This window comes from Fulvia fulva, chromosome 2 (genome assembly GCF_020509005.1).
Source record: "Fulvia fulva chromosome 2, complete sequence".
In the NCBI taxonomy this organism is placed as follows: domain Eukaryota; kingdom Fungi; phylum Ascomycota; class Dothideomycetes; order Mycosphaerellales; family Mycosphaerellaceae; genus Fulvia; species Fulvia fulva.
The window spans coordinates 3865548-3881009 of record NC_063013.1 but is presented as its reverse complement, the minus strand read 5'-3'; the positions used below and the strand labels follow the sequence as shown (position 1 = coordinate 3881009).

The 15462-nt window shown below is 53.7% G+C and overlaps 7 protein-coding genes across 7 annotated transcripts; 3 read left to right on the top strand and 4 right to left on the bottom strand.

Annotated features, from left to right (window-relative positions):
* Positions 1-261: 261 nt before the first annotated feature.
* Positions 262-2090, top strand: CLAFUR5_03163 (Ribose-phosphate pyrophosphokinase 1; the record flags this gene model as incomplete). Its single annotated transcript, XM_047902311.1, has 4 exons — positions 262-394; positions 447-498; positions 544-617; positions 673-2090. 4 exons carry the CDS (start codon positions 262-264, stop codon positions 2088-2090), a joined length of 1677 nt encoding a protein of 558 aa, XP_047757450.1.
* A 625-nt stretch (positions 2091-2715) lies between these two features.
* Positions 2716-4422, bottom strand: CLAFUR5_03162 (uncharacterized protein; the record flags this gene model as incomplete). The annotated part of the gene is made up of 2 exons (XM_047902310.1): positions 2716-4221; positions 4360-4422. The coding sequence occupies 2 exons, from the start codon at positions 4420-4422 to the stop codon at positions 2716-2718; spliced, it is 1569 nt and encodes a 522-aa protein (XP_047757449.1).
* A 633-nt stretch (positions 4423-5055) lies between these two features.
* Positions 5056-5847, top strand: CLAFUR5_03161 (uncharacterized protein; the record flags this gene model as incomplete). The annotated part of the gene is made up of 3 exons (XM_047902309.1): positions 5056-5301; positions 5364-5570; positions 5626-5847. The coding sequence occupies 3 exons, from the start codon at positions 5056-5058 to the stop codon at positions 5845-5847; spliced, it is 675 nt and encodes a 224-aa protein (XP_047757448.1).
* A 317-nt stretch (positions 5848-6164) lies between these two features.
* Positions 6165-7735, bottom strand: CLAFUR5_03160 (uncharacterized protein; the record flags this gene model as incomplete). The annotated part of the gene is made up of 2 exons (XM_047902308.1): positions 6165-7385; positions 7436-7735. The coding sequence occupies 2 exons, from the start codon at positions 7733-7735 to the stop codon at positions 6165-6167; spliced, it is 1521 nt and encodes a 506-aa protein (XP_047757447.1).
* A 1592-nt stretch (positions 7736-9327) lies between these two features.
* CLAFUR5_03159 (uncharacterized protein) lies at positions 9328-9696 on the top strand (the record flags this gene model as incomplete). The annotated part of the gene is made up of 1 exon (XM_047902307.1): positions 9328-9696. One exon carries the CDS (start codon positions 9328-9330, stop codon positions 9694-9696), a length of 369 nt encoding a protein of 122 aa, XP_047758138.1.
* Positions 9697-9922: 226 nt separating this feature from the next.
* Positions 9923-10711, bottom strand: CLAFUR5_03158 (uncharacterized protein; the record flags this gene model as incomplete). Its single annotated transcript, XM_047902306.1, has 1 exon — positions 9923-10711. The coding sequence occupies one exon, from the start codon at positions 10709-10711 to the stop codon at positions 9923-9925; it is 789 nt and encodes a 262-aa protein (XP_047758139.1).
* A 736-nt stretch (positions 10712-11447) lies between these two features.
* CLAFUR5_03157 (Putative ATP-dependent RNA helicase) lies at positions 11448-15107 on the bottom strand (the record flags this gene model as incomplete). The annotated part of the gene is made up of 1 exon (XM_047902305.1): positions 11448-15107. One exon carries the CDS (start codon positions 15105-15107, stop codon positions 11448-11450), a length of 3660 nt encoding a protein of 1219 aa, XP_047758146.1.
* Between the last annotated feature and the right edge of the window lie 355 nt (positions 15108-15462).

Genomic DNA, 15462 nt, shown 5'->3' with positions numbered 1-15462 from the left:
AACGCCCAGACCTCACGAGCGTTCCTTCCTCATTGAGTCGCTCACGTGTCAGGGCGCCGAGTAAGGTTTGATCGGCGCGGGAGCTTAGTTCTACCGACAGCCGAGCCCTGACGTTCTTTGGAGCTCGAAATCTTCTGTGCACCTTGAACCCATTCGTTCAGCATGTGAAACTACTGGTGAAGCCTCACTAGAGGTCATATACTCACTAATAAACAACAATCCCCAACCTCCACACCTTCACCCACCACACCATCCGCCGCAATGCGTCAAACCTGCATCTTCTCGGGCTCGTCCCATCCGCACCTGGTCGAGGCAATATGCGAGAGACTCGGCCAGAAGCCGTCAAGAGTCGAGCTGAAGAAGTTCAGCAATGGCGAGACATCGGTCGAGATCAGTACGTCTCACTACAGGCCACTGCTTGAAGCAGCACTGATGAGTGCGCACAGAAGCCTCGGTCCGTGACCAAGATGTCTTCGTGGTGCAGAGCGGAAGCGGAGAGTGAGTTGCCCAGCAGCTGCTGCCATGGCGTCGCTAACTTCTCAGGATCAACGATAATGTCATGGAAATGCTCATCATGATCTCAGCTTGCAAAGGCGGCTCTTCAAGATCGATTACTGGTGAGTCACGGTCACGTCGAGGTTCTTATGGACGACAAGCTGATGGCCCTACCAGCTGTGATGCCGTACTTCCCATACTCCCGCCAGTCCAAGAAGAAGGCCCACCGTGGCGCCATCACCGCCCGCATGCTTGCAAATCTCATGAAGGTCGCTGGTGTTGACCACGTCATAACCATTGACCTGCACGCTACCCAAATGCAGGGGTTCTTCAAATGCCCGGTAGACAACCTCTTCGCTGAGCCTCTACTGAGCAAGTGGATACGCATGAACATACCCGACTGGAAAGACAGCGTCGTCGTGAGCAAGAATCCAGGAGGCACAAAGAGAGTGACAAGCCTAGCAGATAAGCTGGGTACCAGTTTCGGCATTGTCGGCACAGAACGGAAGCGACCAAAGTATTCGCCGAGTATGCTCAACTCAGTCGTGTTCGAAAGCATGGGCGATGATGGTACTGAGGCGCGCATAACTTCACCTGACCGCGACTCGCACGCACCCAAGCAAGCCCACACTTCACAGCCCCGCCGCCATAGCCCGCGCTCGAGCATCGACTATCGCAGACCACCGCAGCCTGTACGACCTGGTGCCTTACCGCGAGCAGCCACAGCAAATGCGCCTTCTACACGCGCGAGAGGCCTGACGAACGGCGACACCCCACATCCTCTCGCGCAATCGACACGACCCGACTCGTCAGGAGGAGATGGCGAAAACAAAGAGAAGAAGGAAGGGGATGCACCAGAGATAGGTCTCACAAGGGTGCGAACCATACCTACTCTTCACAACCAACAAAGCACCGACGACGATGGCTATGAGGAGCCCGAAAGTGAGGAAGGTAGCGATGAGCGAGCCAGAGATGTCATAACAGGTCGTCTGATCCACGGACACATCGTGGACGATGATGTACCTTCCCCCAATACCTCACACTACTCTGAGAACCGCGGTCACAGGCAGTCGAGCGAAGACGAGGATGTCCCCGATCACATGACGCAGTCCTTCATGTCTACGGGCTCCTCGCGCTGGAATGCTGCCAACAACCCCGCTCATGGCCTCGGTGGAACTGGAGATGCTACACACTCCGATGAGGAAGAGGAAGAAGCTCTCCAGAACCCGGATATCGAAACACATGTGACCCTCGTCGGCAACGTACGGAACAAGTCCGTCATCATCGTGGACGACATGATCGACAAGGCTGGATCCTGGATCGCGGCTGCTGAGACTGTGGTGAAGCGAGGTGGTGCTACCAAAGTCTACTGCATGGCCACTCATGGTCTCTTCGGCGGCGACTGCCTTCGCCAGCTGGACGAGTGCGAAGAGATCGATGGCGTTATCGTGACGAACGCATTCCCTATTCCGGAGGTCAAGCGTCAGGGAGCAAGGAAGTTCACTGTGCTGGACGTCAGCGGTCTTCTGGCAGAGGCTATCCGAAGGAACCACCACGGCGAGAGCATTAGTCAACTGTATCATCTGATGGATTAGGCGGGACAGCTCAACTTGCTTTGCGGCGTTGAAAGGTAATGGTACAACGACTGAACTGGGTAGGGAACATTGCTGCTTCTATACCAACATCGGCGGAGGTCAATTTGCCTCGAGAATGAATACAAACAGCCTTGATGGCTTGTTCTGCTGGCAGTATATCTGCCGAAGCTTGACAAACCGGCTCAAGTAACATTGCGACGTGCTCACTTTCCCCGTGCCTTCCCAGTGATATTTGGACACCCAGCGTCGCAGATGCTAGGCATTTGCCCGAGCTTTCCTCGCAACTTTGTTGCAATAAGATTGTCTTGGAACGGAGCGTTGGTAGAGTGATGTTGCCTTTCGGTGACGCCAGGCATAGAAGGCATGCTCTCCAGGCCGCTTTGTGGCTGACGCTCTTCGATGAGGGGAGGGAGAGAGTGCAAGAGAACCTCTTGGACAGCTCAGATGTTGACAAAGCATGCTAACATGCAGGCTTATCTTCAGTGCCCTTCATTCTTACTGGCCTTGATTGCTAGCTGTCTCAATTGACAGCCCTTCTTGGGTGCGAAGGTCGATGAGGGCATCTTGGTCAGGAGAAGAGGCAGCAAACAAGATCAAGACAATTCATTCAATCCCTCAAGACAGCTTACACGGATGTGCCACCCGATCCGCCACTGCCAGGCCTACCGTTTCTGGCACTCCCTCTTTTGTTCCTCCGAGACGTGCATCCTCTGTCCGCGGCAGCTCGTGCAGCGGTCGAAGCTTTCCTCGAGCCAGGTTTTGTAATCCGACCAACACCGCGCCGAGCACCAACAGCTCTACCTGTCTGTCCGCGGCCACGTTGTGCAACGCCACCCGCAGCTGCTTGGATATCCGTTCGGAACTGCCTATGACTGTATGACGGCAACTGACGCCATGGATTCATCCTTGCCCTCTGTGCTGCAATAAATGTGTCGAGTTTCGTATCCCAATAGGTGTCCTGCGCCTGAACCCAGTCATCTTGCCTTTTGATGTGTACTTCAATGTACAGCTCCCGGTCCTCTTGATCAGACACAGCATATTCTATGAAATCAGAAGGCATGAGGTGCGGCTGCCGTGTCCAGCTGTAGAGTTCTTGACGGGTCCATTGTGGCATGACCCAAATCTCGATCTCGCGCAAGTATTCGAAACGTGGATGTTGGTCTTGGTTCAACAGCTCATCCACGGTGTAATCCTCCCAAGTCCCCTCAACAACCTGATGAGAGAGCACTTCCGTCCGGAAGGAGGCATAGTCGTCCTGGACAAAGTTGCCCTGATCATCTTCTTGCAGGCTGCACTGGTTGTTTATGGGAAGTCCAAGGTCCTTGTCCAGACTATCGTTGACATATTCGAAGACTACCTTAATCGGCCGCTGTGAGTCCTCGCCCCTCTCTGGATGCGGCGAATTTGGAAGGTTGATATTGTGCTGAAGAGTGCCCTTCACGGGACATGCTTGCGGACGTCCTATAGCAGGAAGGTCGGCATGGCGGCGGCCAGCAGCGAGACCTTGTAATGCTGGGCCCAGCGCTCTACGGCTGTCAGCGTTTGCAAAGAGCGTATCTGGTGTAAACTTCAAGAGATCGCCATCAGCTGCGTTGTAAGCATAGTATATGTTGGCGATGTCTGTGGTCGCCGAGAAACTGCCCACCTTACGGCCGTTGATTTCCCACGAATACACGCAGGAATACTTCACTGCTTTGGAAGGCTCATACATTGCAACCACGATGGCGTACATGTGCTCTTCATCCTGCTGTTGACCAGGCTCTTCCAAGTTAAGCATGCGGCCGATCCGGAAAGTACGAGGGCCGTCAGGAGGTTGCGCGACGATCTTCTCCCGCGTTCTGACCATAGTTCTTGCTGGCTTCTCTGCGCGATTGCTCTGCTTAGCTGATCGCTTGCTTCTGTTGCGAGAGCTGGCTGGACCTTCTTTGCGGCTGTCACTCCGGATTACTTCGAGCTCGTCAGCGCGCCCTTCGTCTTCAGCTGGCTCCTCGTCTCCAGGCTGGTCTGCATAAGGCGATTGTTGATTGTTCCGTTTCGTATGTTGGTCTACTTCCACTTCCGTCTCCTCCTCTCCCTCTACGTCTTCCTCTTCCACATCTTCTTGCTGCTCAACTCCGCCCCGAGCTTGAGACTGTGTGGCCACGGGTCCACGTCCGCTCGGTTGTTCAGCAGGTAAGTGGTGTCGACGTCTAATCGGCAGCGTTCCCAATTGGTGCCGTGCAAGGGGCTCTCACGGCGGACATGTTGTGCTGGTCCTGCCACGAGGTACCTCGCCGTAGCGAGTGCGCAGCTGCGTTACGTCCACCAGGGCAGGTGACGAGCAGACAAACATTCTCGTGTAGTACGGGCGTGGCAAGGCGCGGTGTATACATTGAAGCGTGGTGTCGACAAGCCCAAAGTGAAAGCGGCAAGCTGACCAATCGGCTCCCGATCCTCTCCCAAACATACATGTATCCAACGCTCCCAAGCGCTGCAGGTGACGTCTCGCGACCACGCCTGCGTGCATGTGTTTCACACGAATGCTTCACGACCAGTCAAGCTCAACCTCGACATCTCCACCTCTGGGCCACGAGCCGCCGGCCTTGGAATAACTCAATGGACATGGTGCACGCGCCAGCAACAACCTACCCCGACCTCACCACTGGCCGCTACCTAGCCACCTTTGAACACCGTCAGACTCATGTATCCCAATGACTGTGACGAGGCGCGTCCTCTACGCGCTCGCTCTGCCAGGTGTACATATCCATGCAGGCCAGGCCAGACGATACGAGGCGAAGGTAGTACAGACGTTGTAGGTCGTTGATATAGGTGCATCCCCACCGTCCTGCCCTTCATGACTGATTGAGACGTTGAACTTGGTCGTTTCCATTCTTCTCACTTCACGACTACTGCAGCGTGTACCACCACAGCCTTTGTCTTCTTCCCGTCACTCCTTCATTCAGATCTTCTACAGCACCACGACACAATGCCAGCACGACTACGACTCCCGACCGTGGCCCTCGCCGCTGTCTCTATCGGCCTCAACCTGGCTATCATGGGCTGCGCCGGCCGCACGCTGAGCCTCTTCCAAAACCAACGCTACACGAGCACATACTTCATGCCCGTCTGGTCGTCACATTTCGATACCAGCGAGCTGTCCGTCCTGATCGGCACGTCTGCTGCTGTTCTGTTGCTCAACTTGGCGCTTGCTGCTGCACTCTTTGCTTCTTCTGTGAGTTACCACATCCTATCACTGCTCCTGCGAAGCGTCATGCTGATGATATATGTCGACAGCTCCCAGCGAACCTCATCGTCCTCGCCTCCAGCCTTCTCAGCACAATAGTATCGCTCATCGCCATCATCTTCTCAAGCGTCGTCAACAACCGCTCCGGCTTCTCGAGCAAGGACACACTCCAGTCTTGGACTTGCCGCTGGAGGTCGCTACACAATGCTGGTCTTGAGGCTGTGCCACAAGACTACGACACGCTATGCCACGAGACAGTAAGTCACCATGTCTGCTAACCTTCAATTGCCTCCATCTAACATCTTGACCCAGCGCTTCGCTTTCTACACCACCATTCCCAGCTTCATCATTCAACTCCTGCTATTGAGCGTCGCTCTCTACGCCATCATAGCCGGAAAGAAGACCCGCGGCGTCAAGATCGACGAGGAGAAGGACCACGAACTCGGCCGCGTTCACCACCAATCGCTCGAGACCAAGACCGATAGTCCAAGGAGCATGCCAGATAGCATGAGGATCATGGGGACGAAGGAGTAGGGGCTTCAACCTCACTGAGAATTGACAACATTAGCGAGCAACAGGAGCGCAGGCGCAATTATGCCATGCACCAAGTACGACTCTTTCTGTATATCTGTAACTATAGCGAAAGAAAATGCATCAGCCATTATCGGTGGGTATCACGTCCAAGCAAAACAACAACATATGAAGATAACCACTGTTCGCTACAGCGAGGTTCTTCCTTTTCCACTTTCCTTCCCACCAACACCGGTACCAAGACACCTTTCCACCTACACAAACTCGTTCTTGCACCGCCACGCTCACGGCAGATCAGGCCTCGGCATCAAGTACAGCCGTCAGCTCGCAACAGCAGTGCTGCGTCGGAAAGCCGACAAGAAGCTCTTCCGCTTCTTCATAGACCTCGTCGATTTCGAGTCCATTGTGTCCGCCGGGATTGGAGGAGGCTCGAGCATTTTGGCAGTGGCAGTGATTGTTGAGCGTCGCTTTGCTGTATTGGCAGTTGGCTCCTTGCTCTCATCTACTTTCTGCCCGAAATTGGATGGACTGGGGCTTGAACGCTCCTCTTTCGCAGTCGCAGTGCCCACTACTCCATCCACATAAGTCTCTCGGGGCTTTGACTTGACCTCGCCTGGTGATCCTGGCTTGTGAGAAGAGTTGGGTCGTGACGATCTACTAGTCTTCGTTGGGTCGACTTTTAGGAACGATGGTGGACGATTGCCTTTGGAGAGATGTGCGCCGGAGTATCTGGACTGAGGCGTGGCTGTACCATTGACAGGAGTCTTCGGCTTGACTGGGACCGATGCGATGCCACCGGAGATGGTCTTCGGTCTGTCTCTAGATGAAGATCTCGAAAGCTGTGGACTCAGATCTGCGTCCGATACGCCATTCATGCGCAATCCATTCGAGCCAATGGATGCTGCTTGGCTGTGGGCTGTAGATGGTCGCTTTCGGTCCAGTTCGATCGCTGGTAGTTCAAACACACCATTCATAGCCTCTGCTGGAGCAGCTGGGTTCGGCGTGCTCTTCCTTCGATCTGCAATTTTCGTGAACGACGGCTTCGACTCCATTTTCGGATGCGCTGACTTCGTCTCTGAGGATTGTGCACCATTCGATTTTGGGTCGCCGTTCAACTTCGGCAGGCTCTTCCTGAACGATGGGAGGCTCTTCCTGCCGTTACTGAGAGCTCGCCGGACAGTGTTGTTGCCGTCCGTTGATTGCTGCTTCTCCTGCCGCTCAATATCGCCAAGAACCGTGGTACCGTTAATGGCATAGTTCTCCTCTGGCACAGCTTCAAACTTGATGATGCCTCGTTCTGGAGGCACACTCAGAATGTCTGCCATGAATGACTGGATAAGAGCAGCGTTCCGCTTGTTCGTGGTGGGAGCCATCTGCGAGGGCACTGCCGTTATGGTGAGCATGTAGCATGGATCGAAGGTGCCTCCTAGCGCTAGACACGCGCTGTGGTCCACTTTCACCATTACACATGAATCTGGCCTGGTGTATCGTGCTGCCAGGTGGTAAGAGAGGTCCGTGACAAGGGTGAATTCATCTTTGATCTATGCTCCGTTAGCGTGGTAACTCCAATGGCGCCGCTCGGGACACATACAATAACATTCGTTCGAAGCTCGGCGACCACCGGTGACTCTCGTTGGACCCGCTCTCGGACACTGCTGGTACCATTCTCTCTGTGCTGAAACTTTTCTTCGTAGTACTGGGCTCGGTGCTTGGATGAATCGTTGTACGTGGCAATCATGCTGCTACGATCTCCCAAATGCTTCTGCATGAATTCGTCCACGTCGGCTTGGCCAATGAGATCTGCATAGACGTCTGGGCCAGGTAGACTAGCACGATTTAGGGACTGGGACTGAAGATCTGTTGCTGTATGGAACAGCGACTCCTGGGACATTAAGGAATGAAGGGCTGGGCAAAGGACTCAGCAGATCCGATGAATGTGAATGTGTCGAAGTGGCGTCACTTGGTGCCTTGGTTGAATGCGGCATATCGTTTCAGAAAGGCGAAGCGGGCGTAACACAGCAGGCCAGCTGCACAACGCGCTGCGTTTGCCAGGCTCGATCACGGCTATAGGCGGAGGCGGACGTCGTCGGCCGAAGTGCAAGGTTGGTATGCAGCCTGCACCTAGTAGAACATGCAGCGAGTGAAGTTGGGTGGCGGCCACGATGGGCTGGTCTTGGTGTTTGCGGCGTCAAGATACCGTGAATGCTGGCTGCGGAAGGTCCGATACGCCGATGCAGTGACTTGGTGAGGTCGTGGAGTGCTGCAAGAGGCGGACTCCCACGCTGAGCGACACGCGGCACTTGCAGCAAGATATGTACAGTAACAGCGAAACAGGTGGAGTCTACTCACATGGACTTTTAGGAGGTAGAGTTGGCAACGCGTTGCGACCTACCATAGGCTATTCATGCCGTGATTCGTGCCAGAGCGAACCTGTAACAATGCGCGCGATTCATTTGGCTGCCGTTGAAGCGCAAGCCATTGATTTGCAGTTGATGAGATTGTGCGCTGGCCCCTGGCCCCTGGGCGACCTCATGTCGTCCGTGCGCACCTGTCCGCTCCATTCTTCGGCCCCTCACTTTGCGTGCAAGTGAAGGCTGGGATAGTGATAAGCCATCAATATTCATCAAGTGCGCTGGCTGATGTTCGAGAGCTGCTGATGGGTACATACATCGATGCATGATCTGGTAGCAGCCGAAAGTATCACCTTCGAACATCCCGTCCCGTTTGGCTCAACCACCGGAATGAAATCTGAGCAAGGTTTCACAACTCGCGGAAGAAACGAGCACACAAGAGGCCTACATGCTAGCACCGCAGAACGCTTGACGGCAGCATTATCGCGGCGCTTGCAGTATGCACGCACGTCCGTGACTCTGCATGATCTAGGGATTACCTTCACTTGATGTGGACCATACACACATCACCTGCGGGTGAGTACAGGCCACACGCAGAGATAAGATCGCCATATCGCAGCATCCAGCCGTTGCTACTATAACGCGGTCGAGGGGTGCAGTAAGCAGATAATGTCGTGGCATCGTCACTCCCAGATGCAGCCTTGATCTCGGCCTGCCCTTCGAGTGATCGGGAGACTTGCCGAGCAGACTCATGGGACTGATTCCTGATGTCGAAGCGCTTTCGGGTGATGGTGCTGAGGATGTTCTTCGACTTGTAGCGTAGCTGGACTGAACAAAGGTGGTAACTTGGTATCGCTCCATGGGCATCGAAAGCAGGAGCACTCCACGTAAATATCGAGCTAGCTGAGCACCAGTCTCAATCTCCTGGTTGGCCCAGATTCGTGATCACCAGTCCAACTCTATTGCTGTCATGATAATGACTCTGGCGAAAGCATCCAACAAGAAGAGAAGATGCACTCAGATTCACCCCACCTCGTAATTGCACAAACTTCCGGAACTGAGCCGAGATTGCCCTGGAGGTGGCAGCTCTCCTGCATCTTGTTGAACACAACGACATCAACAATCACACATCATGACAAGCCACAACCACTTCTACAAGATCTTGGACAACGCCCCACGAGAGCCACTCCCTGAGACTCTTCCTCTCTCGGAGCTTGACAAGAAAGATGGCTTCATCCACCTAAGCACCGCAAACCAGATCAAGGAGACGGCCAACCTCTTCTTCTCCAAGACCGAGAAGCTATGGCTCCTCAAACTTCGCGTGGAGACTCTCAAGAAGGATGGAAACATTGAGTGGAATTCGGACATCCCAGGCTGTCCCCATCTTCACGATAGCCAACAAGGGCTGGGAAAGTCGAACGTTGAAGCCATCATTGTCGCGGAGAAGGGCAATCATGGTTCATGGAAGGAGGTACCAGAGCTGCTTAATCTCGAAGACTAGTTGGTAAGGATGCAAGTTTCCTACTCGTGCTTCGACTTATCTAGACGCAGTACGCCACGACTTTGCTGGTATTCTGCCCAGGTGTTCAACCAGCGTAGCAAGACTCTCTTTCCCTTTTGGAGGTCCGAAAGGCACATCATGATACGGCTTCAACGCTGTCTAGATACGCAACAGCCTTGCATATCTCGTTCCCATCGGGTTCCGTCTTCCAGCGCTGTTTCAGCCTTCATACAAAGACTCCCTCCTTTCCTTCCGGCTCATACACCAAGATGGGCATGTCATAAGCCTTCTCCGGCACGACATCTATCCTAACATGCGTCAAGAGCTTGCAGCCATGCTTCAGGTAGAATGGGTACCCCATTAAGCTACTCTCGATGACCACAGGCAAACCCACAGCATCAGCGACATCGAGACCCCACTGCAACAGCTTGTGACCAATACCATGACGTCCATGCCACGCTGGATCAACCATCAGGAATTGCAGGTGCAAATTCGACTCTAGAGACTCGATGTGTGCATAACTCTCGTGCAGTAGTCTCCACGCTCGTTGAAATGCATCGTACTCAAAAATGGTGTTCTGCAGGTATCGATAGTTCGCCAACTCAAGGTCTATTAACTTCCTCTCAATGGCTTGAAGCCATCCACTGTCCTGTCGACGCCACTCTTTGGCGATGGGGTTGTCTTTCCCTTGAGCGTCCCAGGTCGAGAAGCCTACAATTTTCGTCCTCTGATGTCCAGATACACTGAGCTCAAGCTTCTCAGCCACCATGAATCGAATGCATGGCTTCACGAAGAACATGCGAACCCGACCTAGTGCAAAGAGGTAGAACTCTTCGGGATTCTCCTTCCTTTTGGGACAGAAGTGGTCGTGGAACTCGAAATCTAGAAGATTATCCCGCAGTATCCTGGCAATTGTTGGAATGTCTGCTCGCGTGGCCCAGCGTAGATATGTTTGATGTGTTGTTGGTATTGTGCTCAGCATATTGTCGCCCTTTGGCTCGGAAGAGCTGGTCATGGTGCTGGAAATCGACTGTGAGTTTTGGTGTTGCCAGGTCCTAGCTCACTTCGTTTAATGCAAGTGCCTCGTTCAAATTGCCCACACGTGATCGTTGTCGTGAGCAATGTATGAGTCTTCAGCTGCACCACCCTCCGGCATTCGGCATGCCGCCACGGCTGTCGGAGTCATCACCACACCTTCACAACATCGCATCCATCAAACTTCTCGTGAGTACCATCACTACTACTGCACTCTACTCACCATGTAAGTTGTCACTTCACACTTGACTAATCTGGTCACCGTGAGTGCGAAAGTTCACGCCGCGCCACCCAGCCCTCCCTCTGCATGTGGCCTCGCGCCGACTCCGTCACACTCCGTGGCAGCCGCGTGTCATGGTTGCTGAATCATGTTCAACCGTCCAATTGGTTCAGGAGACACTTCACTAACGGGAGTGCGCAGCAGCGTCTAATCGTCGAATTCAATGCTTTGTTGCCTTTGATTGTGTTATGGTTGACCTTGTTGAAGTACTTGACGCTACTGCCTCCGCTTTGAAGTATGATTAGCTAGTGGGGATTGTGGTGACATGTCTTACCATGCTACGTCTTGCGAAAAGGGTGGCAATGTGTAGGAAGACGACGGATTTGACAATCACAGAGGGTATGGCTTTTTGGTATTGCCAATGGCACCACGGAACTGCACTGAGACATTGAAGGAATCGCTTCGTACGTGCGATACATGATCGTGAAAACAGCCATCAGCCCTTCTGCAGGACCTTCTCAACCACCCACTCCTTCCCTTTGCGGGTCTGCTGCACCTTCCAAGCCTTCATGGGCCATGTCGTACCTGCGGTATTAGGATCTCGCAGCGCCGTACCCACGAAACAGACCCGAGTTCTCCCAGCGTCCTTCTCCTCGATCTTCCCGATAGGCTTGCCAAATTCTAGCAAAGGAGAGCCTTCCGCCAGTGAAGACAGCAGCAGAGGCCCGGCGGTGGTAAGGGGATGCATGCGTGTGCGCTTCTGCTTTCCCTCGACAGTGGTGGCAGCTGCGCGGCTGAGATTGGTGTACACGATATAGTCAGGCATCTCGTGTATGGACAGCTTTGCAAGAAGGCTGCTTGGATGCACATACACACTTCGCTGCTGCCCTTGTTCTTCCAAAGTGCTGGCGCGGTCGATATCAGCTTCGGCGATTGAAGGCAAGAGAGTCCGATAGGGCACTTCAATAGCGCGGCGTGCTTTCTGTCCTGTCGAGATTGCACTTGGGAGCAAGTCATTGCGGACTGCGACTTGGTCGATGTAGCCTGCGGCGACGATCTGGTTCAGGAACTTGATATCCTTCTCCTTTGGTGGCGAGATGACTGCTTGATATGGCTCAGGCGGTTGTCCGCGCTCGATCATCTGCTTCTGCATGATGTTGTGAAGCTGAGAGCGCAATTGTTGCACTTCGACCATGCCTTTCTCTCGCAGGAAGTACTGGGAGCAGAAAGACTTGTCACCTCTGGCGTCTGCATCTGCATGCCCAGCAATGGCAGTGAGTAGTTTAATGGCATCCGATTTGTCGTCGAAGTTGGCAAAAGTTGCATGAGCGCGTCCAAACGCTTGCTTCTTGCTGTTTATCGAACTCTCCAGCGCCCGATCGACGCGCTTTGGCCGGTCATCATTCCCAAAGTCCTCGTCGTCACCAGCGAGAGCCTCCTGTCGGGGAATAACCTGTGTCTCGAGAATGAACAATTCACCCACCGCAAGCCCTGCCACCATCGCGATTGTGTATGGCAGGACCCCGTGTTGAAGACCAAGCTGCAGCATTCTACCGAACCTGGGGTTGACAGGGTACTTCTGGAGTTCGCGACCACGTGCTGTGATCTTGCCTGACCTCGAATCGATGGCACCCAAGTTCTTCAAGAGCCGTTCAGCTTGCGCCAGTTGTTCCCGTTGCGGTGGCGTAGGAAACGGGAAGTTGACGACGTTGTCCACCTCCATACCCTTCAGTGTTAGGACTGTGCCTTCGATGGGAGTACGCAGGATCTCGGGCAGGGTATGATTATCGAAATACTGCTCGTAGATCGCGGAGCTGTAAAGTCTGTAACAGTGGCCGGGGCCAGTACGTCCTGCACGACCCATTCGTTGACTGGCACTAGCCTTGGAGATCCAGTCAATCTTGAACTCCTGTACGCCAGTAGCCATATCGTAATGCTTTTCTTTGCTCCTGCCACAATCGAACACGTAGCGTACATCTGGTATTGTGAGAGATGTCTCGGCAATGTTGGTTGCGAGCACTATCATCCTGTGCCCTTCTGGAGGTGTGTCGAATACGCGCATCTGCTGTTCCGATGACAGTCCGCCGTAAAGCGGCACTATATGTGGTTTTAAACCACCTCTCTGCTGTGGCGCGTTTGCATCGACTTCTACCTGGAACTCGTCATCGTGGTCATCGCCATCTAGTCCAATTATTTCGGCTTCATCGTCAGAGTCGTTCGCGCGCTCATCATCATCCTCGAGAAAGTCATTGGCGGGCTTATCCTCATTCGCCGTGTAAGGCTTTCTCGAGTTGGCAAAAGAGGCGTCTTCATTGCTGGTGAGCGCTTCTCGCAACTTCTTCGCAACAGTGCCAATTTCGTCCTGGCCAGTCAGGAATACCAGAATGCTACCAGCTGGGAGCTTGCGGTGACCTCTGCTCACTTTTCGCACAGTCTCCCCAACATAATCGCGCTGTGTCTTCTTCGCAAAGTGTTCTGTCACTGGGTATTGCCTGCCCTCAGCTTCCACGACCGGTGGCTTGACGCTTCTGAACAACTTCTCGTTCATGATGAAGTCTGTCACGCGTAAGGTAGCACTCATGATGACGAGCTTCAGGGGGTGGTATGATCCCGGCTGCTCCTTGCTGAGGGTGTCTCTGATGGGTACGATTCGCGATAGCATCCCAATCAGAATGTCGGTGTTCACGCTACGCTCGTGCGCTTCGTCTATGACGATGACGCTGTACTTGCTGAGAGAGAAGTCCTGGCTAATCTCGCGAAGCAGGATACCATCGGTCATGAACTTTACCTTGGTATTCCTGCTCACGTTACTGTCGTATCGTATTTGCGACCCAACCTGCTTGCCAAAATCTGGCCCGAATTCATGCGCCACTCGCCTTGCTACTGACTGCGCTGCTACACGGCGTGGCTGCGTGACTCCGATCATGCCTTTCGAAGTATAGCCATTCTCAACGAGCATTTGAGGAAGCTGAGTCGTCTTACCCGAACCTGTAGCGCCGCACACAACAGTGACTGGGTTGTTGTGCACTGCCTCTATGATCTTCTGTTCCTCTTGAACGACTGGAAGCTGAAGCCTGGCAGTCTGTATCTCCTCGGAACGAGGAACAACTACTGCTTTCTCTGGACGATAGCTGTTCACACTCTGTTGGGCGGATGCGAGTACCTCAGACAGCGCTGCATCTGGAGAGGGAGCGCGCGGCTTAAAATTAGCTGTGATCACCTCGTCGTTGATCGGCGCTGTGGACGGTGAGAAGTCCAGTGCTTCATTCCGCTGCGAGTCTGCCCATGCCTTGAAGGCCGATACACGAGCAGGTTTGCCTTCCGAGCTGGATTGATAATCACTCTCGGTATCGCTCTCAGGATTCGAGCTGCCACCTCGCGCACTCGAGCTGTCATCGTCATCGTCAGAGTGGGAAATTGTCGAGCGCGTCGCTTGTGCTTCGTCGTCTGAGAAGCCATTCCATGCATCTGAAGCGTCATCCTCTAGCTCTTCGCTCTCGCTCTCTGAGGGCGGCTGTTCAATGATAGCTGTCTTCTTTTGCCTCTTTCGTTTCTTGATCACCGGCTTGCCAGACTCATCAACCTCTAAAGGACGTTTCAATCCTGTTCCAAACGATGTTTTCGACGTGCCAGGCGTTGCGAGCTCTACAGTAGTAGGGACGATTTTCATAGATGCGAGAGGATCAGGTGTTTCGTTGTCGTCACTATCGTTATCTTGCTCGCCGGCGATGTCTCTCTTTTCGTACAATATCGCGTCGCGGTCCCCATTGGCATCAATCCCAGCCCTCTCTTCCTGTAATGCTCGAGAGAAGCGCTCCCGTTTCGTCTCCTGCACCCTCCCCAACTTCTTAGCACTTTGCAGGAGGCTGGTATCCACCTTCTGAGCAGCGAGCTTCTTCAACAACTCAAGATTCTCCTCCTTCTTGAGTTTCGTGTCGATATACTTGTTCAATCGCTTCCTCTTCTTCCCGCTTATCTTAGTCTCCGGCTGCTGCGCCTTCAACTCCTCCTGCAGCTTTCGACGTTTCTCTTCCTTCTCGCTCTGGCTGAGCGGCACCACGATCTCGGCGTTGGCGGGTCCATCCTGCTGAGATGATGCTGTCTTTTGTCGCGCAAGTTTCCTGTGCTTCCTCTCCCGCGGTACAAACTTGGGCATTGCAAGAACGATGTGACGTCGAATCTTTGAAAGTGTAGGAAATGCTTTCGAGCTGGACTTTTTAGAAACTAGCGGCGTGAACCCTGCTCGCGTCCCCACAACCACGATCTCGGTAGATCTGCCGAAACTCAAAGGGCACGGATCCTCCGCAAGTCGCCGCATACTTGCACGTCGCTATAGATAAGCTGAGAGAGTACAGCAATGACTCGCAGCACAGCTAGGTGATGCTACATCCGACGGATAATGTTCACCGAGCTGGATTCAGCTCTGACATCAGCCGCTCAGCTGCATCCGCGCAGAATCGTCATGTCTTCGGTCTCCGTAGCCTGACCGGTATCAGTTCTCATCGGCAGAG